Raw genomic sequence first — 25770 nt, forward strand, 5'->3', positions numbered from 1 at the left:
TATTTCAAGAAATTATTTTATTTATTTTTATGTACATTTTATTTTTATTAATTTTTTAAGATTTTACATATTTACTCATGAGAGACACAGAGAGAGAAAGGCAAATACACGGGCAGAGGGAGAGGCAGACTTCATGCAGGGAGCCTGATGTGGGACTCGATCTGGGACTCCAGGATCATACCCTGGGCTGAAGGCAGCCGCTAAACCACTGAGCCACCCAGATGTCCCTATTCTTATTAATAATGATCCTGGCTCATGGCTACGACCTCCGATCTGGGCATCTCTCCGGTGGCTGAATACCAAGAACCAACTTTTACCCATCACAGGTCCACTGTGCATGAATTCATTGTTCCTGGATTGTTGCCATGGCTTGTTTTACTCTTGCATCAAAAATCAAAGGAGCACATTACATTTGTTTGGAAATAGCACCATGGGTGAGGTCTATGAAGATGGAAGGTGCAGAGAACACCTTCACTGACCTGCCATGTAGAAGGCAAATTTCTTTTCATAAGATCACGCTTCTCATTATCAATTAATCAGTAAGTGAGATTGCTTTCTGCACTCAGCACTATGCTGGGTGTTTGGAAGATACAGTATATAATATAAAAATGGTTCCTGTCTTTCAGGAGCTTATAGTCTATCTAGTTGGGGAAAGCCAAAGTAACTGCAGGGAATCCAGAAGAGATTATGATGGTGTCGGGCAGCCCCGGTGGCTCAGCGGTTTAGCTCCACCTTCCGCCTGGGGCGCGATCCTGGAGACCAAGGATTGAGTCCCACGTCCCCTGCATGGAGCCTGCTTCTCCCTCCGCCTGTGTCTCTGCCTCTCTCTCTCTCTCTCTCTCTCTCTCTGTCTCTCATGAATAAATAAATAAAATATTAAAAAAAAAAAGATTATGATGGTGTCTTGCTGTGCAGGCCAGGTATCTTTCAGGGGAGTCAGGAGACTCCCCTGAGGGAGAAGCACCCTCTGAATGTGAGGCTGTGGCTGGCGGATGAAGACTGACTGGAGAGGCAGAAAGGAATGATAGGCCTTGCACACCCCACAGAAGTCTGGATGTGATGTGATGGTCAGAAGGAAATCAGTGGCCTTTCAGAATGGAATGACGCAGGACCTCGCGGGTGTGCGAGCTGTGGGGCTGGATGGCGCGGGCCTGAACCAGGAGGCAGCTGTCTGCAGGGGGCAGCAGTGAGGAGACAAGGGACTGTTCAGCGGGACCTTAGAGGTGGCTGGATTTGGAGAATGACTGTAAATCCATTTGGGAAATATTCTGAGACATCTTGGGGGTTCCATGTTGTCTTCCTCAAGCAGGTAAGGTCACTCCTCTCAGGCTTCCCGCTTCTGGGCCAGGAAGGGTCTGAAATGGTTCACAGAAAAAATTCTAAAATGGCATGATAGCCGGTGAAATGATAGCCCTATCATTCTGTTCACTGTGCATCTCTGGATTGCCTTAGTTTTGCCCTTTTGGTAAGATCCTGGTTTCCAATACTCATTCATTGGTAAACTGCAAATACTACCTCCATTTTCCTTTCCTTCCCCACCTTTACTAAGTAGTTACCCATATTAAACAAAATGCTCACTGTATATCAGTGTATTTTGCCAATTAAAAAAAAAAAACCTTAAAAAATAATCAGAATTATTTTCACACCGTTTTCACTCTCAGATATTCTGCTTAGACCATAAATTATATTTATTATATATAAATAATATATAAATTATATTGATCATCTTCATTGATGGATACAGCAAAGAAATAGTAATTAAGAATAAAGAAGAGTTGAACTGGGCAGCCCAGGTGGCTCAGCAGGTTTAGCACTGCCTTCAGCATGGGGCATGATCCTGGAGACCTGGGATAGTCCCAAGTCGGGCTCTCTGCATGGAGCCTGCTTCTCCCTCTGCCTGTGTCTTTACCTCTCTCTCTCTCTCTGTCTCTCATGAATAAATAAATAAAATCTTAAAAAAAAAAAAAGGAGTTGAACAGTGCAAATAATAAATCTGATTTAATGAACAAATGTAAAATATAAGTTAAAAAACCTATCCTTTCTCAACAATACATGAAACATTAATCATGTATTATCCTTGAAGTATAGCTCAATTTCAAAAACTCACGTTTATACAGACCATGTTTTGTATTCCAATGCAACAATAAGAAATCAATATCAAAACCAAACCCTCTGTAGACATTTTTAATTAAAAAAAAAAAAAAAGCACTAAAAATTCATGGGATGGTGCTCCTGGGTGGTTCAGTGGTTGAGTGTCCGCCTTCCACTCAGGGTGTGATCCCAGAATCTCAGGATCAAGTCCCACATCAGGCTCTCTGCAATGGGCCTGTTTCTCCCTCTGCTGTATCTCCGCCTCTCTCTCTGTGTCTCTCATGAATAAATAAAATCTTTAAAAAAAAAATTCATGGGACAAAGAAAATGCCAGGGATGTAAAGAACTAGAACTGAATAATGACAATAATTTGTGGAATTCTTCAAGAATGGTATTTTAATGTAAATTCATACCTTAAATTCTCGTATTAGAGAAGAAAATAGCCCTGGAAATTAATGGACTGAATGTTCAACATTAAGAACCAGCCAACGAAACCTATATGAAAAAATGAAAGGAGCTAGGAAAAGAGGTCAATTGATAAAACAGAAGACAGAAATAATAGGGTGATTCCACAGGGTAAATTTGGCAATTAAGTAGACAAACCTGTTGCAAAACTGATGGAAGGAAAAATCAGGCACAAATATTAGAAACAAAAAAGGGACAGAACCATACGCATAGCAGAGACTAAAATGTAAGAACATTCTATTTTGGGCAGCCTGGGTGGCTCAGCGGTTTAGCACAGCCTTCAGCCTGGGGCATGATCCTGGAGACCTGGGATCGAGTCCCATGTCGGGCTCCCTGCATGGAGCCTGCTTCTCTCTCTGCCTGTGTCTGTGCCTCTGTCTCTCATGAATAAATAAATAAAATCATTTTTTAAAATTTTTATTTATTTATGATAGAGAGAGAGAGAGAGAGGCAGAGATACAGGCAGAGGGAGAAGCAGGCTCCATGCACCGGGAGCCCGACGTGGGATTCGATCCCGGGTCTCCAGTATCGCACCCTGGGCCAAAGGCAGGCGCTAAACCGCTGCGCCACCCAGGGATCCCATAAATAAAATCTTTAAAAAAAAAAAAAAAAACATTCTATTTTATGCTGATAAATTTTAAATTTAGACAAAATGTTTTATTTAAATAACTTTTCAATAGTCTTAAGAAATACAATACCTATACACCTTATAACCTTTTAAAAATCAATTCAGCAGTTGAAAATTATTAGTTCCAGGGGTGCCTGGCTGGCTCAGACAGTAGAACATGCGACCCTTGATCTGGGGGTTGTCAGTTTGAGCACCATGTTGGGTATAGAGATTACCTTAAAATCATTATGGAAAGAAAAAAAAAGAAGAAAATCAGTAGTTCCATCTCACAAAGAAAACACTAGATCAAAGAGCTTTTACAAGAATTTGAATTCTACCAATTTTTTTAACCAAATTTTTAAGGAAGTAAAGATATTTCTAATCTTATCCAAACTTTCTGAGAAGAGAAAATGAGGCTAATTTTACCTTTTTTTTATTTCAATCAGAGTAGACTAATAAAAGAATGGAAAATTATAGGTTGGACTCTCACATAAATAAATGAGAAATTCCTAAAGTGTATATTGGCAAACAGAATCTAACAATATATAAAATATTTAATTTACCACAATAAGTAGGGTTTATCCCAGAAATGCAAATTTGGTTTTACAATAAATTAAAATAATTCACATTAACACATTTAAGGAAGAAAAAATATGTCTATAGTTACTTCAAAGAAGCAGAAAAAAACCATAAAATTTAGCATCTGTTTATACTTAAAAAAAAAAAAAACACCTTGTGGGGCAGCCCCGGTGGCCCATTGGTTTAGTGCCGCCTTCGGCCCAGAGTGTGATCCTGGAGACCCACGATCGAGTCCCATGTCGAGCTCCCTGCATGGGGCCTGCTTCTCTCTCTGCCTGTGTCTCTGCCTCTCTCTCTCTGTGTCTGTCATGAATAAATAAATAAAATCTTAAAAAAAAAAAAAAACCACCTTAGGCAATCTAGAAACTAAAGGAAATTATTTCCTTTATCTGATAAAACCTGTCTGCCAAAAACCTTCAACATTTATCATATTTAATCGAAAAATGTTACATTTATTTCTTTGAAAAAAGGAAAATGATAAGTGCCCATTAATACTGCTAGTTTTTGACATTAGGAGTCCTAGCCAGCACAAAACCACAACAAAACAAATAAAAGGTATAAGATTTAGAAGGAAGAAGAACTAAAACCCTCATTGATAAATGATATATAATATATGCCATGGGGGGAATCCCTGGGTGGCTCAGTAGTTTAATGCCCGCCTTTGGCTCAGGGAGTAATCCTGGAGACCCAGAATCGAGTCCCATGTCAGGCTCCTTGCATGGAGCCTGCTTCTGCCTCTGCCTGTGTCTCTACCTCTCTCTCTCTCTCTCTCTCTCTCTCTCTGTGTCTCTTATGAATAAATAAACAAATCTTTAAAAAATAATAATATATGCCATGACTGTCTACATAGAAAACCAAAAAGAATCTAAAGACAAATTCTTAGAATTAATAAAATAAGTAGCTGGATATATCAATATTCAAAATTAGTTTGCATTGCCACAAACCCTTGGTAAACAGGAAATTTGATCTTAAAATCATTTATAAGAGCAATAAAGCTGATAAGGGACCCACAAATAAATCCAACATATTAAGCCTTTATAAGAAAATTACATATCTTTATTAAAGAAATGTTTAAAAGATTTGATAAACGCAGAGATAACATATTTATGGAGAAGATTACTCATTATCCTAAAAATGTTAGCTGTTCCCAAATTGGTCTACAGATTCCTAATAATCCTTACCGAGTTTTTCATGGAACTTGTACTTCTTTCTAAAATTTATGTAGAAGAGCAGAAACTAAGACATTCCTGAAGAGGCAAGAGGTAGATGGTTCTGTGAGAAATCAAAATGCAGAATAGGGGCACCTGGGTGGCTCAGTCAGCTAAGCATATGCCTTCAGCTCGGGTCATGATCCCAGGATCCTGGGATGGGGCCCCACATCAGGCTCCTGGCTCAGCAGGGAGCCTGCTTCTCCATCTCCCTCTCAAATAAATAAATAAAAAGAAATCTTTAAAAAATTGCAGAATAAAGTCATAGCAATTAAGATGGTGTGAAACTGTCAGGACATATGTATAGAGAGGGAGACAAATGGAATAGAATACAAAGCTCAGAAACAGACAAACACATCTATAGACACTTGACATGCTGCAGATAACTGGAGAAAGGATAGAGTATTAATAAGTGGTGCTGGGATATTATCTACAGGAAAAGATAAATACATCAGTGCAATATTTGTAAACCACTATTTTTCAAATCACAGTATCATCTGGCATGACCTCAGGCAAAGCCACTCTTATTGGGAAAGACATTCCAAGGGTTTAGAGATTATCTCTAAGCAGCTAAGGGCAAAGGCCAAACAGACCTCTTTTGAGGGTACACCACATTTGTTAGTACACAACTACAAATTCATCGGGAAAAATCTCATAAATGGCTAATAAACATGAAAAAAATATCCAACTTCAGGGCAGCCCGGGTGGCTCAGCGGTTTAGTGCTGCCTTCGGCCCAGGGTGTGGTCCTGGATGCCAGGGATGGAGTCCCACATCAGGCTCCCTGCATGGAGCCTGCGTCTCCCTCTGCCTGTGTCTCTGCCTCTAGCTCTCTCCTCTCAGTGTTTCTCATGAATAAGTAAATAAAATCTTAAAAAAAAGAAAAAAGAAAAGAAAAAATATCCTACTTCAGTAGTAATTTAAGGACTTGCAAATTAAGTCCACAATGATATATTATTTTATATTCAGGAATTTAGCAAGAAATATAAAGTATGATAAGTGTTGAGGATTGAGCCATGGGTATTCTCACACAATGTAAACTGGAAAATAATTTGCAGAGCAATTTAGTAATACTCAGTAAAACGGAAAATGTGTCTATTACACCAATCTTCTTACATGCCATTTTAAAAAATAGGTAAGCACTCAAAGTATTTTTAAGGTTTCTTTAAAAATCATTTCAGCTCTGTTATTTTAACTTTACTCTGACAGCAGCCTGTAATCACTAACATTTCCAGACTTCCACTCCTAAGGATTTAAAATACCATACGTGAATGTATTTACTAACTTGGTGTAAATAAAGAATAGCTTCATAATTCTAAGAACATGCATACATCTTTCATAAACACAACATTCATCATTCTTTCTTCTTAAACCAGTACACTTCCTGTTTTTCTAGACTGAAAGCTCACATTTTGGTATTTTGTTGCTCATGTCCGTTTTGGCAAGTATTAGGGCCTCCTGTGAATTAATGCTTTAAAAAATGTTTTGGGAGGATTAACAATTCAGGAAACAATAGATGTTGGCAAGGATGCAGAGAAAGGGGAGCCCTCTCACACTGTTGGGAATGCAAACTGATGCAGCCACTCTTGAAAACAGTGTAGAGTTACTCAAAACATTAAAAATAGAACTACCCTACAACGAGCAATTGCACTAATTTATCTAAAGGATACAAAAATGGTGATTTGAAGGGGCACCTACAATTCTATGTTTATAGCAGCATTGTCCACAATAGCCAAACTGGAAAGAGCCCAGATGTCCATTGATTGATGAATGAATAAAGAGGTATGTGTGTGTGTCTGTATATATATATAATGTTATGTCAATTATAACTCAATAAAAAAACCATACTGGAACAATGATCCATGTTTAGTTACAGAAGACTCAACTAAAAATGCAGTACAACACGGAATTTCCTTAGCCTCATTGCTTCATAATGCCAGTTCTTGTGTTCTCTTGAACAGTATTATTTTCTATTTCCCACACAGAAAGCAATATGCTTACCTTGGTAACCGGCCAAATGTAAATTAAAACAATGAGATGGGTGGAGTGTGTGACTCTTGATCTCAGGGTTGTGAGTTTGAACTCTCACATTGGGTGTAGAGATTACTTAAAAAAAAAAAAAAAAAAAAAAAGCTATTTAAAAACAAAACAGGGATGCCTGGGTGGCTCAGGGTCCAGCGTCTGCCTTCAGCTCAGGGCGTGATCCCAGCATCACTGGATCAAGTCCCACATCGGGCTCCACACAGGGAACCTGCTTCTTCCTCTGCCTCTGCCTCTGCCTCTCTCTCTGTGTCTCTCATGAATAAATAAATAAAATCTTTAAAAATAAATAAATAAATAATAACAACAAAACAGAAAACAACAATGAGATGCTATTTTCCTATGGAGAGAGGATTACAGAGTTAGTGCTGCCAGGAGCACAGGTCACAGGTGGGATTCTAAGGTGGTCAGAGAAAACTAGGCATCAGTTAATACCTGAATGTGGTGACAAAGAGTAAGAATTAGCCACACAAAGAGTGCCCGGGTGGCTCAGTCGGTTAAACGTCTGCCTTGGGCTCAGGTCATGATCCCAGGGTCCTGGGATCAAGGCTCGCATCTGGCTCTGTGCCCCGTGGGGAGCCTGCTTCTCCCTCCCCCTCTGTCTGCACTCCCCTGCGTGCTCTTTCTCTCTCTGTCAAATAAATAAATAAAATATTAAAAAAAAAAAAGAATTGGCCACACAGAAAAGTGGTGGTAAGAGCCTCTAGAAAGAGGCCCCAGCATGGACAAGTGCAGGAGTCTAGAGGAGCATGGCACTTGGGGGACATGAGAGGATATGTGAGTGAGCACAGGAGGCAGCAAAGGAATCACATCAGGAGAAGTAGATGAGGCCAGGGTCAGGTCTCAAGAGCCTTGAATACTTTTTAAACACCATGACCTAGTGAAGAGAAGTGGACCTTCCTGAAGGAATAACTGGTTCCCGGGCAGGGGCAGGGAGAGCACAAGGTAAACATGGAACATCTTTTGCCAGAAAGTAAGAAAGCACTAAAACATTGATGGGGACACATCGAAAGGACATGGAAGCTAATATGAAGTGACACCCACTAATCAGATCTGGGACACTTTGAGCATCAAAATATATAGTGACACTCTGGGATTATAACCCAATATACAAAACAAGAAATGAATAATCCATAATCCACCATCCATCCATCCATCCATCCATCCATTTGCATACATAGATACAAAGAAGAGAAAAGAAAGCCCCTCTTTCTAAAGAATGCCAATTAATAAATGTAGAACATAATTTGAAAATCACCAGTCTATACCATTATAGTAACACCTGATTCAGAATCACCAATGTGTACTAAGTCACTGGGTAGAAGTTCGTGATCTTAAAGTATCTCCCCACAAATTATTAACTATAAAGGGAAAAGTTAGACCTTCATAGTGGAAAAAACTGGCAGGTAGCACCTTAATGAAGCCAGTGATCAAAGTTCATATTTACCCAGAATACGGCAAACTGTCATCCTGGACCTCCTAACCTGATACATCGAGAATGCACCATCAGGGCAGAGAACTCCTCAAAAATGTTCATCCTCAGGCTGTTAAGGACTGCTTCCTGGGTCAGGGGAAAAAAAAGTCTATAAAGAATATTGTTAGGACAATTGGCGAATTGTGAAGATGGACTAAATATTTTATAAATGTAGGAATGTTAAGCTTCCTGAATTTGACAATGACATTATGGTTATGTAGGAAAACATCACTGCCCTGAGGAGATAGAGGTCATGATGTCTGTAACATTCTCTCAAATGGTTCAAATATTAAACTTTTCCCCCCTAAATTAGCATAGGTTTGAAATTTTTTAACTAAACTAATAATAAACATGACTCTCAGAAATATGTAGGATAGTCCAGGGGCGCCTGGGTGGCTCAGTGGGTTAGTGTCTGCCTTCAGCTTGGGTCGTTATTGGGATCCTAGGATCCAGCCCTGTGTCAGGCTTCCTGCTTAGTGGGGAGTCTGCTTGTCCCCCTGCCCCTCCCCCTGCTGGTGCACACTGTCTCTCTCTCACACATGAATAAATAAAATCTTTGGAGAAAATAAATAAATAACATGTTTCTGACTTAAATCTAGCTCCCAAAATAATGTTACAACGTATTTAGAAGTGAAGAATTTGTGATCAAACTTGTCCTTTGGGCAGCATGTCCATTTCCTGGACCATGTCCCACCCACTCCATAGTAAACTTTCAAAATAGCAAATCTAATCATATACTTTTATCAACTAAAATGTGCTAACAGCACCCTGCCCCATCTAAAGAGTCTTAAATTTATCTTCCAGACCATCCTACATATCTAATTTTTTTAAAGATTTTATTTATATATTCATGAGAGACACATAGAGAGAGGGAGAGACACAGGCAGAGGGAGAAGCAGGCTCCCTGCAGGGAGCCCTATGTGGGATTCGATCCCAGGACCCCGGGATCACACCCTGAGCCAAAGGCAGACGCCCAACTGCTGAGCCAAAGGCAGACGCCCAACTGCTGAGCCACCCAGGTGCCCCCATATTCTTTTTTATACAATGTTTAGTAGTGCATAAACTAAAAGAATTAAGTTAATATATTAAATGTGGAAACAGAATTGCTTTTCTTTCCACAAGTGTTATTAAATGATAATTCACTATTATGGACAATATCTAGAAGCTGACTGCCAATATTATGGGTCTTTTTAGTTTTCTGTTTTTGTCTTTTGCACAGCCCCTAACTTTGGATAAAACAATTCTCTGCTCACTCGAATCTGCAATTAAAAATGAAATTAGGGCATCTAGGTGGTAGACTCCTTGTTTCAGCTCAGGTCTGATCTCAGGGTTGTGTTGCTCAGAGTTGGCTTGAGGCTCTCTCTTCCTCTCCCAATGCCCCTCTCCCCTCCACTCTCTCTCAAATAAATAAATAGATCTGAAAAAAGTGAAATAGAGAACCCAACTTAATCTGTCCATTTGTGCTCTGGTATCATTGAAGAGGGAAAAAAAAGGTAGTGGAACCCCCCCACCAAGTAAGAATGTGTATTTTACTTTTTCCTGTCCTCCCCATTCCTATGGAGAACAGCAGGTGAGAGGGAGAACCAACACTGGGCTAGGATCTCCTCATAGACAAGAAAATTTGTAACAAAAAGACAGAAAAATCATTCAATATATTGGAATCGGTGGCTAGTTCTCTTCCAAAGTCTTTGCAGGGAATAGTCTCCCAGCCACAACAGGAGATAAAGAATAAATTGCTTTTACACTTCTATAGCTACAGAAGTGACTTGAAATTGATGCCTTTAGTTTACTTCGGTGTGGATAAGGGCAGAGTCAGACAAGGGATGTCTTTCTTGTCCTGCAACAATTGGAAAGACAAATGTGTGTAGTGAAGGTGAAGGAGGCTATTAGCTACATCACATTACCTGATTATCTCTGCTGATTACCACTTGTAGCATGCTCAGTTCTACTACTACCTAGCACTGATGGGGGAGGTCTGGTGGCAGGTAGGGCCAAATGCAGGAACTTGGGTCTGCAGCAATTTTGTAGCTCAGTGCTATCTGAGGAAGAGGACCAAGATCCCAGCCAGGAGAGCCTAGCCTATTCAGTCAAGGGTGAGTGGGAGGGAAGGTTTAGAAGCTGAGGTGCAGTGCCAAAGGGGTGTCAGAAGTGAGAAGGAGATGGGATACCTGGGTGGCTCAGCGGTTGAGTGTCTGCCTTTAGCCCAGGGCATGATCCTTAAGACCAGGGATTGAGTCCCACATCGGGCTCCCTGTATGGAGCCTGCCTATCTCTCTCTGTGTCTCTCATGAATAAATAAATACAATCTTTTTTTTTTTTTTTTTTTTTTTTTTTTAAAGTGAGATGGAGAGCAGCAAGCAGGGACAATGTAAGGGTGTCAGACTGGAATAGCAAGGAGAAAGGTCTGGACATAGGCTTGGCACAGGGAATCATGCTCATGTCTACATGGATGGTATTTCTGTAAGGACCACTGATTCTGTATTTTTTATTTTTGGGTGGTGGTTACACAGGTGTATATAACTTTACAAGTCACTGAATTAACATCCAGATCTTTGCTTTTATTGCATGTTAAGTATATCTCAACTTTTAAAAAGTTCATTGAAAGTAAAAACAGCAGGAAATTACTGTAGCTGAAATCACACTCTTATGGTGCCCCCAGATCTTACTGTGAATATGAGGTTAACAAATCCTCGCAAAAGCCTCCTTGTTACTTACAAAAAATGAGGTGATAAGAGACCGTGCTGCCCAAAACTCCATAATAAAATAAAGAAAAGAATTTAAGTTCAAAGTTCTGTTGGGCCTTGGTGTAAATTTAAGTGTCCCAGATGTAGTGGATTCTGCTTTGGTTATATAGTAATAGGTGTAATTTCTTTTGCCCCAGTAGGCCTCTGGGCCTTGTAGGAAGCCAGGAGGAGGAACTGAAATTAATCTGGACAGTAAAATACTATCTCCCTTGTGAACAAAAAAAGCTGAGAAGCCTATGTTTAATGAAAAATGTTTCTAAGAAGGCTGTACCTTCTATTAACAGTGGTAGGATCGAAGAACAATACACAAAATCATGCTTATAATAAACCTATGGTAGTTTACTTACTGAAGTCAGAAAGGACTGAAATTTAAAGGTGAACCTTTTCAGTTAATTAAAGAAAATCAATATTTTAAGAAATTCCTATGAAAGAAATTCAATATTGTAAATATGTCAATTTTCTTCAAGTTAATCTAGAAATTGAATACTACCCTAGGCAAAATCAAGGAAAGAATTTATTTATTTATTTATTTATTTATTTATTTATTTATTTATTTATTTATTTTTAAAAGATTTTATTTATCTATTCATGAGAGACACAGAGAGAGAGAGGCAGAGACAGAGGGAGAAGCAGGCTCCATGCAGGGAGCCTGACGTGGGACTCGATCCCGGGTCTCCAGGATCATGCCCTAGGCTGAAGGTGGCACTAAACTGCTGAGCCACCTGGGCTGCCCAAGAATTTAAAAATATGTAAGAATATAGAGGCACCTGCCTGGCTCAGTCAGTGGAGCATGTGACTCTTGATCTTAGAGTTGTAGGTTTGATCATGGGGTTCAAACCTACATGTGCAGAGATTACTTAAAAATAAAGTCTTTAGGGATCCCTGGGTGGCGCAGCGGTTTAGCGCCTGCCTTTGGCCCAGGGCGCGATCCTGGAGACCCGGGATCGAATCCCACATCGGGCTCCCAGTGCATGGAGCCTGTTTCTCCCTCTGCCTGTGTCTCTGCCTCTCTCTCTGTGACTATCATAAATAAATAAATAAAAATTAAAAAAAAAAAAAAGAAAAAAATAAAGTCTTTAAAATATGTAAGAATATAGAGAAAAATTGACTTTATGAAAATTTTCAAACATAAAAAAGTAGGAAGAATGGAAAAATAATAACCATTAGCTGTATTCAACAATTTTTTTCCCTGAATTCAACAATTCTTAATACTCTGCTATCGTTGTTTCATAGGTAGATAGATAGGTAAATAGGTAGATAGAACGAGATAGAGAATATGTTTATTGAGCCATTTTAAAGTGTTATACTCTAATACTTTATCCATAAATTCTTTAGTATGAATTTTTATAGATATTATCACTTGTCTTGGGCTGCTATAACAAAGTATCATAGACTGCATAGTTTTGTTTTGTTTTTAAGATATTTATTTATTTATTTTAGATTTTATTTATTTATTTATGAAACACACACACACACACACAGAGGCAGAGACACAGGCAGAGGGAGAAGCAGGCTCCCTGCAAGGAGCCCAACGCGGGATACAATCCCGTGTCTCCAGAATCCACCCTGGGCTGAAGGCAGCGCTAAATCGCTGAGCCACCTAGGCTGCCCAAGATTTTAGTTTTAAGTAATCTCTACACCCAACATGGGGCTCAAACTTAAAACTGTGAGATCAAGAGTTGCATGCTCTACACACTGAGCTAGGCTAGTTCCCCAGCCTTTGAAATTTTAACAATGTATCTACGGATCAGTTTATACTAATTTTAGGGTAAGATTTCAAATTTTCAGAGTACAACTTGTCTGAAATACACATATCAGAAAATGTTCCCCCCCAAAATAAAAGTAAAGGTTGCATAATCATATTCTTTTCTGGGTGAATTTACCTAGGAGAGAGGAATATTTTAGAGAACTCCTTCCCTCCTTTCTTGCTTTTCACTGTGCTGCTCATAATATTGAGGATCACAACCAGGCGCATCTGTTCTCTAAGCTCAGACAGGCCAGGGAAAGCCAGAGTCCTGGAGTATTTAGGTTCTTACTCCAGCCCTGCGCCTGTCACTTCTGTGGATCCCCTTGTCCTCACTGTTTAAGGGCAGCCTTGGATTAAATATTGTGTAGTGTTTTCAAGCTCTAAAATTTTATGATCAATGGTCAAACAGTAGACAGGAAACTAACCAATCAACCAAGCAAACTAAACTACATTTCCTATGGCCAATTTCTCATAGCCTAGGGATCAGCTTACTGAACATCAGGAAAAGCCAAATTACTCAAGTGCAACACACAAAAAACAAATATCACTAAGAAATAGTACTTTCCTACCATTACCTAAATATGACCTAAAAACAAAATATAAATGGAGTTTCAAATTTCGATATGTGTACTTAGCATATGGACTTCCTACTCTCAAGAATGTGAGACATTTCTGCAAAATTACAAGTATAATTATGTATTTTCTCTCTTAATGATGTTATACTAACAAAACCTTAATTCTATGTTTTTAAAATGTGAAAATGCTCAAACAATATAATTATCTGTGCTTATTTTTATTACATTTTTTTTCTTTTATTGGAATCATAGGTGTTTTGTTAGAATTTCCAGCCTCAATAATAAGTTTGAAGGAGAAAATGTTAAGTATGTAAGTGCAATTTCTGGCACTTCAATCTTAGTTTGACACTTACATAAGGGATCCTTAAATAAACAGTATATTGGGGTATTTGAATTTCTTTCATTCTAGAGATCCAAGTCGACAATTCCTTGTAATACCTACTCAAAACAAGACCTACTTGGATGTTAACTAGACTGGCTGTGGTGATTATTTTGCAATATGTTGTACACCCGAACTTAATATAACGTTTCATGTCAATTATACCTCAATAAACAAAACAAAAGACTTGCTTTTGCAAAATCCCAGATAGTCTGGGCAAAGGTGGCCTTTCCCCTGCTGAGCCCCTAAGGCCAGCAAGGCCTCCTACTTCCGGTTAAAGCGGAGGACGTGGGAGGATAGGTTTCTGCAGAGTTTGCATAGCATTACTCAAGCTCCGAATTCTTTCCCTTCCTTGCTGCCCCTGCAGACAAACAGGTAAGGCCATTTTTATATTTAAGGCCTTCACTGATTTCCTTAGGGGAAAACGGGATGAAAGGACATGATTACTAAGCTTCTGGTCTAAGTGGCTGATCGTAGTTCCAGGCTGTTCAGCTGAGTCAGAATCTTCTTTCCCCAACCCCCTTTCCTTCCTTAATTAGCAGTGCTAATGGATAAAGGCCTTCAACAATATAAGTCAAATAGTCCCCCGCCCCAGGTACTCCATCAAAATTTGCATTTCTGAGACGCTTCTATGGGGACTGACTCGAATTTACCTTTCTCTTCTAGAGGCTGGCAGTCATTGCGGAACTGCAGGATAAGACGTTAAAATGCTGGTGAAAAATTAGGAATAGACTGCAAGATGTCAAATTCGGGGCTCTGAGGCCTAAAGATTACACTCCAATCTATTCACCTTCTTAGGTGCCACCATGAACATTTGTTTAAAGTGTCTCCAAAATGACGGTTTTGGGTATGTTCCACAGATACCCAGAAGAAATAAGATAGGAAGCCAGATTGCAAGACTAAAGTTCAAGGATTAAATTCGCTATTTGCTTCCATACCTAAATAATTGGATCTGTCGACACTTTTTTTTTTTTTTTTGGTCGATACTTTTAAGAAAAATTCGGCAACTGGTGTACACAATTACGGAGTGAAATGCGGGCCCTGGCTTCCAAGGGGAAGGACGGTGGCTCGTGTTTGCCCGGCGGGCTGACCGACCTCTTAGTCCCCGTTTGGTCCCCGTGAGTGCCGGGCACACCCAGGTCGGGAAGGCGTGGGGGTCAGTTGTGAAATCACCTTCACCTGAACTCTACGGAGCAGCTAACAGTTTAATCGGTCACTACTCTTTCCCAAGCCAGCAGCCGTGGCACGACCCCTTTCACTGGGCGCGATCACCAGGAAAGCCCAGAAATATCCTTACAAACGTACACGCCGAAGCCCTGGAGGTCAGTCCCAGGTGGGCTGGAGGCTGCTCCGCTGACGCCCCGAAGGCAGCGCGACCGGGGTCTGGGCGCTGCAGGAGCACCCGGCGGACAAAAGTTGGGGGCAGGCGGATGGGGGAGGGGGCCCGAGCACACGTTTATATCTGATTGGTGGAACCGCTCAGACTTTTCTTTATGGCGTCACCGGGCACCTGCCTGTAGAAAGGCCCCGTCGGCGTGGCGTCACGTCGCACCGGCCAATGAAAAGCCCAGGTCTGAGGGCCCCGAGGAGGGTTGTGGGCCCTTTTTTGTGAATGAAGCTGCACGGAGCAGCCCTCCTGGGGTCCCCGGGAGCCGCGGCCCGCTGTGCTGCGGCGCCTCGGCAGCAGCGTCCGCGGCCGCCGTGGGCGCGCGCGGTGACCCCGGGCAGCCCTCCCGCCGCAGGCAGCAGCGTCGCCTCGGCCGCGCCGGCGGGCTGCAGACACCTGGGGCCGGGCTGGGGGCGCTGGCGGCGGCGGGAGGGCGCGGGGCAGGCGCGCTGGGCCCGGCCCCTCCTCCGGCTGCACCGCCGCCCGCCGTCCCCGGGCACCCACCGGCGGGCGAGCGGGCGCGCTGGGCCATGGTCGTGGCCCCCTGAAGGGCCGCGGCCGCCTCCATGAAGCGGAAGAGCGAGCGGCGGCCGAACTGGGCCGCCGCGCCCCCCTGCTCGCGGCGCTGCTCGGCGTCCTCGCCCGGAGTGAAGAAGAGTCGCAGCTCCACGTCGCAGGAGCGGCATCGCCTGGACCTGCAGGATGACCTGTACCTGGACATCACCGGTGAGCCGGCGCGCGGGCGCGGGCCGGGGCGCCCAGACACGCGGCTCCCCGCGCGGGGCCCGAGCCCCCCCTCCGCAGGGCAGGCGCCCCTCGGGGCCGACCCGCACGCCTCACCCCCGCCCCCTCCGAGCCCCCCGCCACGCCCCTTCCGCGGCCGGGCTCCCCGGTGCCTCCCCCGACTCTCCCTCCGGGTGTGCCGCAAGCTGTAACTTTATCCGTTTTGCACGCTTCTACCCCAGCCAAAGAACCGAGGGTCACCTTTCCAAATTGCTGGCGTCAGCTCGGCGCCTCGGGCTCTTCCTAAGTCGGGGTGAATCGCGCCTCCGGGGCTGCAGGCTCAGTGGGCCCACGGAGGAGTCGGAAGCCCTGAATCACCCCAGAGGGTTCCCGAGCCCGCGGAATGCGCAGGCACCGGAGGGAGCAGCGGCCGGCTTCACCCGGCGTCCGCCCGCCCAGCCGCGGCCGCTCGGGAGGACTCGGAGTCCAGCCTCGGCGGCGTCCCCGCGTCCCCGCGTCCCCGCGTCCCCGCGTCCCCGCTCCGGGCCGCACCGCCCCCGGCCCGCCCCCCAGCGCGCGGCGCGTGCGGGCCCCCGGGCCACCTCCCCGCCCTCCCCGACCCGGGGCCAGCCCCTCCCCCTCCAGGCTCGCTGAGCTGCCCCCCGGGGCCTGCCCCCCCCCCCGGGGCCGGATCGCGCCCCGACCGGGCCACTCCTCTCCTGGGGCCAGCGCCCCTCCCGGGCTTCCACCAGGCCCGTGTGACTGACGGCTCCTGAGCCGCGGTGCGCGCCCGGTGCCTGGAGTGGCCCCTTTGGAGGGCGACATCGCAGCCAGCCTGAGCTGCTGGAAGAGCGGCCCTTTGGTAGCTGTTGATTCTCGCTCAGTGCCGCTTCTACAGTTCTTGAAGACCAGTAAATCCAGCGCGGCAGCCGTTGGGTTTGCCAGGATTGACACTAAAGTGTGTGAAGGTATTAAATGTCATGATGTACGTGGAAGCGCCTTGTGAACAGCAGAGCTGGCTACGATTTTGAGGGAATGTGCGGTGTTTTCTGTGGCGCGGAACGGCGTACGCTTTGGCGTGTGGGACTTTCGTAAAGTCTCCCACCCGTCGCCTGTGATGAGCCGGGTGAGCTGGAGTGGTCAGAATCTGAATTCAGAAAGTGTTCAGGCAAACGCACATCTAGTAGGGATTGTTTCCTAGGTTGACGGACAGTTGGAAAGTTAAGGTCGACTTTAACGAAGCTGCGAGTGGAGGGGAAGGTTTCTGGGCGCGGGGTGGAGGGCCCCTGGGAACCGTTCAGGGAGGGAGGGGGCACCTGAGGGGCGGGTCCCCGCTGGCACGTGCGCGGCCCCACCGCGGCGGGTGGCACTGGTGCCCGTGACCCGCTTGGCCGAAGCTGAGAGCGGGTCCCACCCGCCTGGCCCAGGGGACCGCCTGGCCGAGGAGGGCTCGGAGTGCGGGACGACCCCACACATTCCTTACGTCTTTGTTATTCATATCTCTTCAAAGGAACTTTGCTACATAGCATTTAATTTTTAGGGCAAGTAGGGCACTCTTCGTTCCGAAGGTCCACAGGAGTTTATAGTGAAAAGTTGGTGGCACTACCGAGTGTCCTTCCCCAGAGGCAACTGAAGTTCCTAGTTTCCAGTGAACCCTTCCAGAAGGAGACTGTGTGTGCATACACCTACATATTATCTGTCTTACTCAAGCATGGTAGCATACATGGTGTTTTGTACATTGTTTTTTCTTCACAGTGTTCCCTCTTAGCAGAAGGATTAGTACATGTGAACCTGCTTTATTTGACTTTAATTACTGCATAGGCCAAAGTAGATATGGTTTTAGAAAATAAAACTATAAAGGACATGTGTATTTAAATATGTGTATTTTTTAAGATTTTATTATTTTTTTTAAAGTAATCTCACATTCAATGTGGGGCTGGAATTCACACCCCCAAGATCAAGAGTCTGACGTACTCTCTGCTGAGCCAGCCAGGTGCCCCTAAATACATATATGTTTTATAATTTCTTTAGACAGCTTCCTATTGATGAACATTTAGATTGTCTCCATCAAAAAGAAAGTTTTTGACAGTAAAGTCATTGGGCGAGGTCTTCCTCCTTTATTGCTGGTCTTCCTGAACACAGTGATTTAACTTCAGAAAATATTGAGGAAAGAATTGGTGCATTATATAAAATCAGAATTCCGGGGGGGGGGGCGCGCCTGGGTGGCTCAGTGGTTGGGCATCTGCCTTTAGCTCAGGTTGTGATTCTGGGGTCCTGGGATCGAGTCCCCCATCTTCTTCTCCCTCTGCCTGTATCTCTGCCTCTCTCTGTGGTTCTCATGAATAAATAAAATCTTTAAATTAGTTAATTAATTAAAAATGAACTTAAAAATAAAATCAAAATTCTGTTATTTAGATTACAAACCCAGATTATGGAAAAAAAAAAAAAAAACCCAGATTATGGAAAGGTCCAGCCTCAGTGTGTGTGTGGGAAATCTAAGGGAGTCAACTTTGCCTGGAATTTGTCCAGGTATCTCTTAGTGACAGTCTTAGTTTCCTAGAAAAATGGTACTGAATTAGTCTGTTTTAGAGTGCAGATTACTTTTTATTGGGCTTGAACCTCAGCAAGTGACAGCCTGGTTTCATCCTCCCCAACTTGTTTTTTCCTCAGTTTGTTTCCTTAATGTTTTCTAAGTTGAGCATTACCAAAGGAGATATATAAATGTAGTTAATCTCCCCAGTAATATTTTCTTTCCTTTTTCTATGCATGTTTAAGTTTATACAGATTTTGCCATATCAGCAAGAAGAGTCCTTTAAAAAAAAAAAAAAAGATTTTATTTATTCATGAGAGACACAGAGAGAGCCCAATTGGGGACTAGCTCCTAGGACCCCAGGATCACACCCTGAGCCGAAGGCAGATGCCCAACCACTGAGCTACCAGGTGCCCCACGAAGAGTCCTCTTTTGATGGCTGTACGGTATTGCATTATGTGGCTGAATTATGATTTATATAATGGTAATAAATAAATGGTTATGTGGGGGTTTTCAGTCCCTGCAGATGGCAGCTACCGCATCAGTATATCTACCTACCTACATGTACGATTGTATCTGTAAAGTAGAAGTGAAGAGGCCTGGCCAAAATATATATAGGTTTATCCATTCATTGGTGGACTTTTTTGGCGATAATGAATAATGCTGCTATGAGCATTCATGTACAGGTTTTTGCGTAGAGATGTTTTCTGTTCTGCATATATGCACCTAGGAGGGGAATTGCAGAGTTGCATGGTAAGGCCATGTTTAACCTGCAGCCTTTTTTCCAAAGCTGCTGTACTACCAGCATTTCCCTCCAGCAATTCATTCCACTTCCTCACTTGCTAACAGGATTGCAGACTTACCAGTGGCGTTGGTTTGTAAAGATTAATGCACATTATCACTTCTGCCCACTCTGCCCTGAAATACACGGATTTTTTTTAAATTTTAGTCCCTTGTTATTTTTTATTTTTTATTTTTTTTTTAGTCCCTTGTTATTTTTATTGCAACCTATTTTAATCTGTTAAGTCAAATTCCATTCCCATAGATTGCAGGGTATTTCATGGTTCACATTTTGAAAAAAGATTTATTTATTTTAGAGAATAAGAGAGTGCTGGTACCTTCGAGGGGTGGGGAAGGACAGAGGGAGTGGGAGAGAGAATCTCAAGCTGACTCCCCACTGAGCAGGCAGCCCACTGGGGCTCCATCCCAGGGCCCCAAGATGTGACCTGAGCCACAATGGAGTCTAGCTCCTGACTCACAGAACCACTGGGGCGCCCCTGTGTATATATTTAATGTAAGATGCCGAATGCCTATTTTTGTTCCCTGTAGTCCTTTGTTATGTGGCCACTATTTTCTTAGTGTCTAGCCAGCCCCCTGGCTGCACTGGGCATTTACCAGGAGCTGACCCATGTCTTATTCCCATGTGGTCCCCATCCCCTCTCCTTGATTGTTCACTCAGTTCTTGCCATGTGCAATGATACGAATTTTTACCTAAGCTATATTCATCATGCAGTTCCAGTGCATCATGTTAAAAAAAGATAATGAAAACTATAAACTGTATACATTAATGTGAAAGAGATACTGAGTAAAGACATAATCAGAATGAGTTGTTATCAGTCAGGGAAGCTGGGGAAGAAAGGAAGAGAGGAGGGTTTTTGATTGGCTTTGGAATTAAGTATCATCATTTACAGATGGGAGAAATACCAAAGAAAAAATGTTGGACGCAGGTTTTTGATTTTCCTATGAACCTCCTTGCAGTCAGAAGTCTCTTTTGATCTCTATATTCCTATCCCTTAAAGAGGGCCATAAATGATAGTGCACATTCTCCTTTCCTCTTTATTAATAAAGGAAAAAAATTAAGGAGTATGAAATTACTGTATTATCCCTATGCTTGATAATTTATAGGATTTAATAGCTGGTACAGAACTTCCATTTATTTTACTTTTTTATTTTTTAAACTTCTGACTAGTAAAAATAATTGGTAATTATTGGTTAAAAAAGATTCTTGGTGATTTGTCTTAAATTTTTTTTTTCAGTGTCTGCTATGATAGTTTAAGGCTGTCTATATTATAATGGTAAATAATCTTTTTGGAGAATCTCTAGTTGAGGTCAGGATTATCATTTAAAAGCACCGATTAATGGTATATCAGATACTCATCAAATTAAACAGATATAGCACTGCCTCCAGCCTCCTTTACTTTTTAGGATTTAAAAAATTCACACTAGACATGGAAAATTTATTCATTAATTCAAAAAGTATTTATTGAATGCTTAGTATGTAAAATAGTCTTGCATATTCATTGTTTGCAGTGATAGAAGCATTTTTTTTTCTTTTTGATAAAAAAGGAATATGGTTACCTGGGCACTGATTCAGGGAGGAAATAAATTCATTTTTCTTCAAGACTTTCATGTAGCAGATTATTGAGTTTCAATAATTGAAGCTCAAAAAAAAATAATTGAAGCTCATCAAAGCATGTAGTGTTCGTTTCCCTTCTTGCTTATGACCTCTTTCTAATTTACTTTCTTGATTTATATGCTTAATTCTTCAACGTCTTTACTTACGATGGTGTCATGTTACTTACCTGTTTTAGGTCTAATTCCTTAGGCACTGGGGCACCACACACAAAAAGTTAACATTGTTGGCGTTGTTACTGTTTCATTGGACAGAGTGGTTGGGCATGGAGATGAAGGGAAAGTGGAATAACTGGATGACAGAGATGGTACTAATGCTAGGAGTTACCAGTCAGTGCAAACTGTAATTTCTCTGTGCCTTGAATGGGAATGAATTGAACCACATTGTAGATTTTTAGAATGGAAGGATGGCATTGGATACATATCAATGACATCTCTTGGAAGTTTCTGCGATGGTCTCACAGGACAAGTGTGTCATTACTAAACAGAATTTCAAGAGATCATCTTGAAATACCGCAACCATCCACTTTTCCCTCAGAAGCTAAGGCTAGAGAGAAGTAATTTTGGCCAAATTGATGCACTTTCTTTTTGGGAAAACCATATTACCTGGCTTTTATTTTTTTTCCGACAGATAAAGCTATTTTAGCAGAGTTATAGATAAATGATTTGTTGGACGTGTACTATTTAGTCTTGTGCATACATAGGCTTGTAGGTGATGTCCTACTAGATGCTCCATAAGTGGTATCTGCAAAGTTAAATTTAGAGAATTACCTAGTGAATTTGGAAATATGAGCAAACTATATACACAATTCACGTCCTCCTATGCTCATGCTGTTTTCCAAATTGGCTGTCATCACAGCCCAGTTTTTCTGGATATTTCATTCATTCAACCACATGTATAATGAATAACTACTCTGCCAGGTTTGTTTTGTTTTGTTTTGTTTTGTTTTGTTTTTTCCTTCCTTAGGTGGTAAAAATAGGTCACTGCTGGTGATAATCCCTGGTCTCTTAGAGTTTGTCTTGTGTTGAGAAAATGAAACTTGGAGGGTCTGAGGAATAACTAGCATAGAGAGAAACTACATCATGGTTGAAATCTTTGGGGAAGAAAAACTTTGTTCAGAGGGTATTCAGAGAGTTAGTTCTAGTGGTTAGGTATGAGGACAGCAGAGACACAGCTAGTGTCTGCCCTTAAGCGGATTGAACACAGCTGGATTATTAATAACCTTTCGGAGCCTCTATTCTCTCCTCTGTTTGAAAGTAAAAAGTGCACAGTGTTGTTGGGAGGAAGAAGTGATGCAGATGCATGCGAAGTGCCTGGCTTGGTGCCTCCTTGACAGCCAGGGCTCCATAAACGGTTTCTAAGTATGAGAAGTATGCCAGGACTGGGCCTGGATTGCAAAGGCAGACTGAGACCGTCATCACGGTTGGAAAGACTTCAAGCTCAGAAGCAAACATTTCCCCCATACGTGTAAATACTCCAAAGGTCCAGTGAATCAGCACAGTGAAAATGCAGTGTGTTCCTTTCTCTGCTTCTAAGAGTGATCTTCAGGGCAGAAGAGCTCCAGATGAGGCTGGCTTGGTATTTGTCAGAGCAGTGGAAGAGATTTGGCACTGCCTTGACAATCTTTTCTGCCTTGGGAAAAATGTTACCATTTCTCTTTAGAGATTCCTTGTAAGAGGAAGAATAAAGCAAAGCTATTTCTTCTTTTTGAGGCTGTTATGTATTTTTATTACACTGAAGAGATTGTATATTGCCTTATAAATTGCAGCGAACCTTTGGGGGGAGGGTCTTTGTAAAGATGAAGAGGCCTCATGGGAGAGCTTCAGGTAGAGAGTTATAGAAAATAAAACAAATACATTAAATTCTTTACTGAGAGAATATAAACTTTTCAGAATGGTTAATTTAAAGCATGACTGTGCCCTAGAACATCGTTTTAAAAGTATTTCACAGCGCGGTGTCTATATTATAGGCAGACAGGACATTTTTCTGTTGTTATTTTGAATAAAACAAAATTGCCCTTCAGTGGGCCTTTCAGGGGGCATGGAGACCCAATGTATTTGGCAAGGGTGGTAATTAGATTTGATAAGAAATTATATCTTTAAATCTTTTCCTGTAATTAAACTGAAAACAAAATTCTAGTAGCCAGTATTTTATTTTCCTTCCCATACTAGCCACAGAGTATTATTTTTAATCTTAGTAAATCCTTTAAGGTCCTTCACATTAGAGTTACTTTTACATAATTATCTGTAAGTTGGATGAAAAGCCTGGATAGACTGATTTCAAACACTTCAGAGCTGTCCCTCGCTTAGGACAGGCACCTTTCTGAGTGAGGTAAGTGGGTGCGGGGGTGCTGGGCAAAGTGCACAGATGGAGACAGAGATGCAGAGGCTGTGTGGGTAGGAGCCAACTGACCTTCAAGTATCATTTCTTTACGTTATTTGGGTTTTAGCTTCTGAGGTTAGTCCCTTTCTAGAAGAGCTGACCACTGTATTAGGGATTACTTTAGAAAACATTTTCTAAAATAAAATTAATTTTAATTTCCTAAATACAAGGGTATTTAACTGGAATGTGTGCGTCTCATCTGGATTCTCTAGTTTATATGAAAGTTTTACGCCCTTCTCTCTCTTTCTCTTTTTTCTATAGCTTTTCATGGATACTGCTCCAACAAAGGTATTCAGACCATTGACTCTACTTTGCAGTGCTTTCTGATGATTTTAAAACTGTAGATTTAATGTTAGTTGTCATTCTTGGTTCCGTCCCTTCCTGTTTGCTTGTCTTAAACTTAGTCTTGGGTAGCAGATTCAGTTTTCTATAACTGTAGAGTATCCTTTGTATGTTTATGACTTAAGTTGAAATTTGTCTTTATATGAACAGTTTTGTTGGTTTCTGTGTATAGATAATGCTGACAGTAGTTTCTGTGATACTTTATTGGTTAATTATTAATGTTATGTTTTCGATAGCAGATATTTTTGGTAATACGAAACTTTTTCTGTTATAATTGAATCTCACTTTTGTAGATTCTTGCTGAAAGGATGCTTAGAATGAGTTGTTATAACAAAACAACTATTCTTGACTTTTTAATTATCTTTTGTGAGGGCACTTAGTTCTTTCTAGGCATTTCTTTGCTTAATGGACAGACTTATATCTTATTTATTATTTTTGGCAAGAGGCAAATCTCATGAAATGCCAACTTAAACTTTGGGAATGGGGAAGCTCTCTCATATTCTATTAAAAATTAAAAGTATTCTGATTCCATTTCATTTTCAAGTACCTCAAATAAGGCCAGTTATGAAAAGAACAAATCCAAATGGCTCCATATGTATAATATTTCTAATTTAAAAAATTTCTGCCTTTATCCTCTTGGTCTTTTATTCAGCTCCTTTAATTCCTAGTATCATTTACATTCTAGAGGAGCAGTTCTCTTAGAATTCACCAGTCAGTTCAAAGATTTGGTCCCATTGTCTTTGAGTCTGAAAAGCTACGGAAGCTAGGCTGGGTAAATTCATTCTAATTGTGTAATATCATACATTACTTCATTTCTCAGGTAGTTCACTTTTATACTATTAAAATTTGGGCAGCAGTGTACTTTTCACAAAAGAAAAACATCTTGTTCCCAATGTGGATGGTATTTGTTGTTCCTTCAAGTTCTAATTTGAAAGTAAAATTACTTTCTTGGCACTGCAGTTTATGACATTGATCTTTTTATACCCAATCCATAATGCTATAATATCATTACAGATTCTGAATTCTGCAAAGCCCTTAATTTTAGGACCATCTCAGCTGAGTCATTCTCTGCATTTTGCTCATTTATGCTCATTTGTAGTTGTATGAATTGTGTTATGGAATTAATTAGTGTATCCATGTAACAAATATTTATTGAGCAACTATGTTGAACAAGGGATTGAGCCAGGTATTATTGAGGAAGGGAGGAGGAGATGTGAAGATTTATAGCAATATCCCTGAAAGAATGAGACTATTAAATCATCATCTCAGTGAAGACAGGTAATGAAGGAATCAGTCATTATGTAGTTTTGCTCTCTTCATTTACACAATGTCAGTTTGAGAGAATTCTTTGATGGAAATGTCACTCCATAATTCCTACACAAAGTGAATTATTTTTTCCAGTGTGTGATGAAAACGATCTGTCTTAAGGTGTCTTTCTCATGGGACTGGGGGCTGTGGGTGTAGGTTTGTGTTTTAAGCCTTAAAAGAGAAGAGGGGAAAAAGCTTAATTGTGATATATAATGAATCATATCTATATATGAATGTACTATATATATGAATACTATATATATACTATATATAAATGCCTATGGTTAATAATATACCTATTTCTATTAAAACACAGCTCAGGGCAGCCCGGGTGGCTCAGCGGTTTAGCACCGCCTCCAGCCCAGGGCATGATCCTGAAGACCCTGGATCAAGTCCCACATCAGGCTCCCTGCATGGAGCCTGCTTCTCTCTCTGCCTGTGTTTCTGCCTCTCTCTCTCTGTGTATTTCTCATGAATAAATAAATAAAATCTTAAAAAAAAATAAAAATAAAACACAGCTCAAGTAAAAGGTCTCCATTCCAGTTAATTCTGTATCTCTAATTTGAATCTCAGGAGCATCCCAGACAATAGAATTTAAAATGAGATACCCTGTTTGTTTATTATTTATTTAAAAAAAATTTTTTAAATATTTTACTTATTCACTCATGAAAGACACGGAGAGGCAGAGACACAAGCAGAGGGAGACACAGGTGCGTCATGGGGAGCCCGATGTAGGACTTGATCCCAGGACCTCAGAGTCATGCCCTGAGCTGAAGGC

The 25770-nt window shown here is 41.7% G+C and overlaps 1 protein-coding gene and 2 long non-coding RNA genes across 21 annotated transcripts in view; 2 read left to right on the plus strand and 1 right to left on the minus strand.

Moving 5' to 3' along the window:
• Positions 1-14698, minus strand: LOC140637893 (uncharacterized). 2 transcript variants are annotated; one of them, XR_012034971.1, is made up of 4 exons: positions 14561-14698; positions 8436-8549; positions 3896-4045; positions 1-1355 (listed from the first exon to the last, which is right to left on the minus strand). It is a non-coding gene; the product is annotated as an uncharacterized lncRNA (long non-coding RNA). The 2 variants fall into 2 exon arrangements; XR_012034978.1 differs by lacking the exon at positions 3896-4045.
• Positions 13761-14853, plus strand: LOC140637905 (uncharacterized). The gene is made up of 2 exons (XR_012035002.1): positions 13761-14282; positions 14574-14853. It is a non-coding gene; the product is annotated as an uncharacterized lncRNA (long non-coding RNA).
• Positions 14854-15766: 913 nt separating this feature from the next.
• Positions 15767-25770, plus strand: part of CDC14B (cell division cycle 14B) — a 102644-nt gene continuing 92640 nt past the window's right edge. For 4 of the 18 annotated variants that reach the window (XR_012034925.1, XM_072834278.1, XM_072834257.1 and 1 more), the window contains exons 1-2: positions 15775-16020; positions 23604-23630. Coding sequence is in view for 16 of the 18 variants with exons in the window: in XM_072834278.1 (XP_072690379.1) it covers positions 15861-16020; positions 23604-23630 (187 nt within the window). In the remaining 2 variants the exon portion in view is untranslated. Of the gene's footprint in view, positions 16021-23603; positions 23631-25770 lie in introns of all 18 variants that reach the window. The other 14 variants (XM_072834326.1, XM_072834318.1, XM_072834219.1 and 11 more) reach the window with 13 other exon arrangements.

This window comes from Canis lupus, chromosome 1, assembly GCF_048164855.1.
Source record: "Canis lupus baileyi chromosome 1, mCanLup2.hap1, whole genome shotgun sequence".
Classification (NCBI taxonomy): Eukaryota; Metazoa; Chordata; class Mammalia; order Carnivora; family Canidae; genus Canis; species Canis lupus.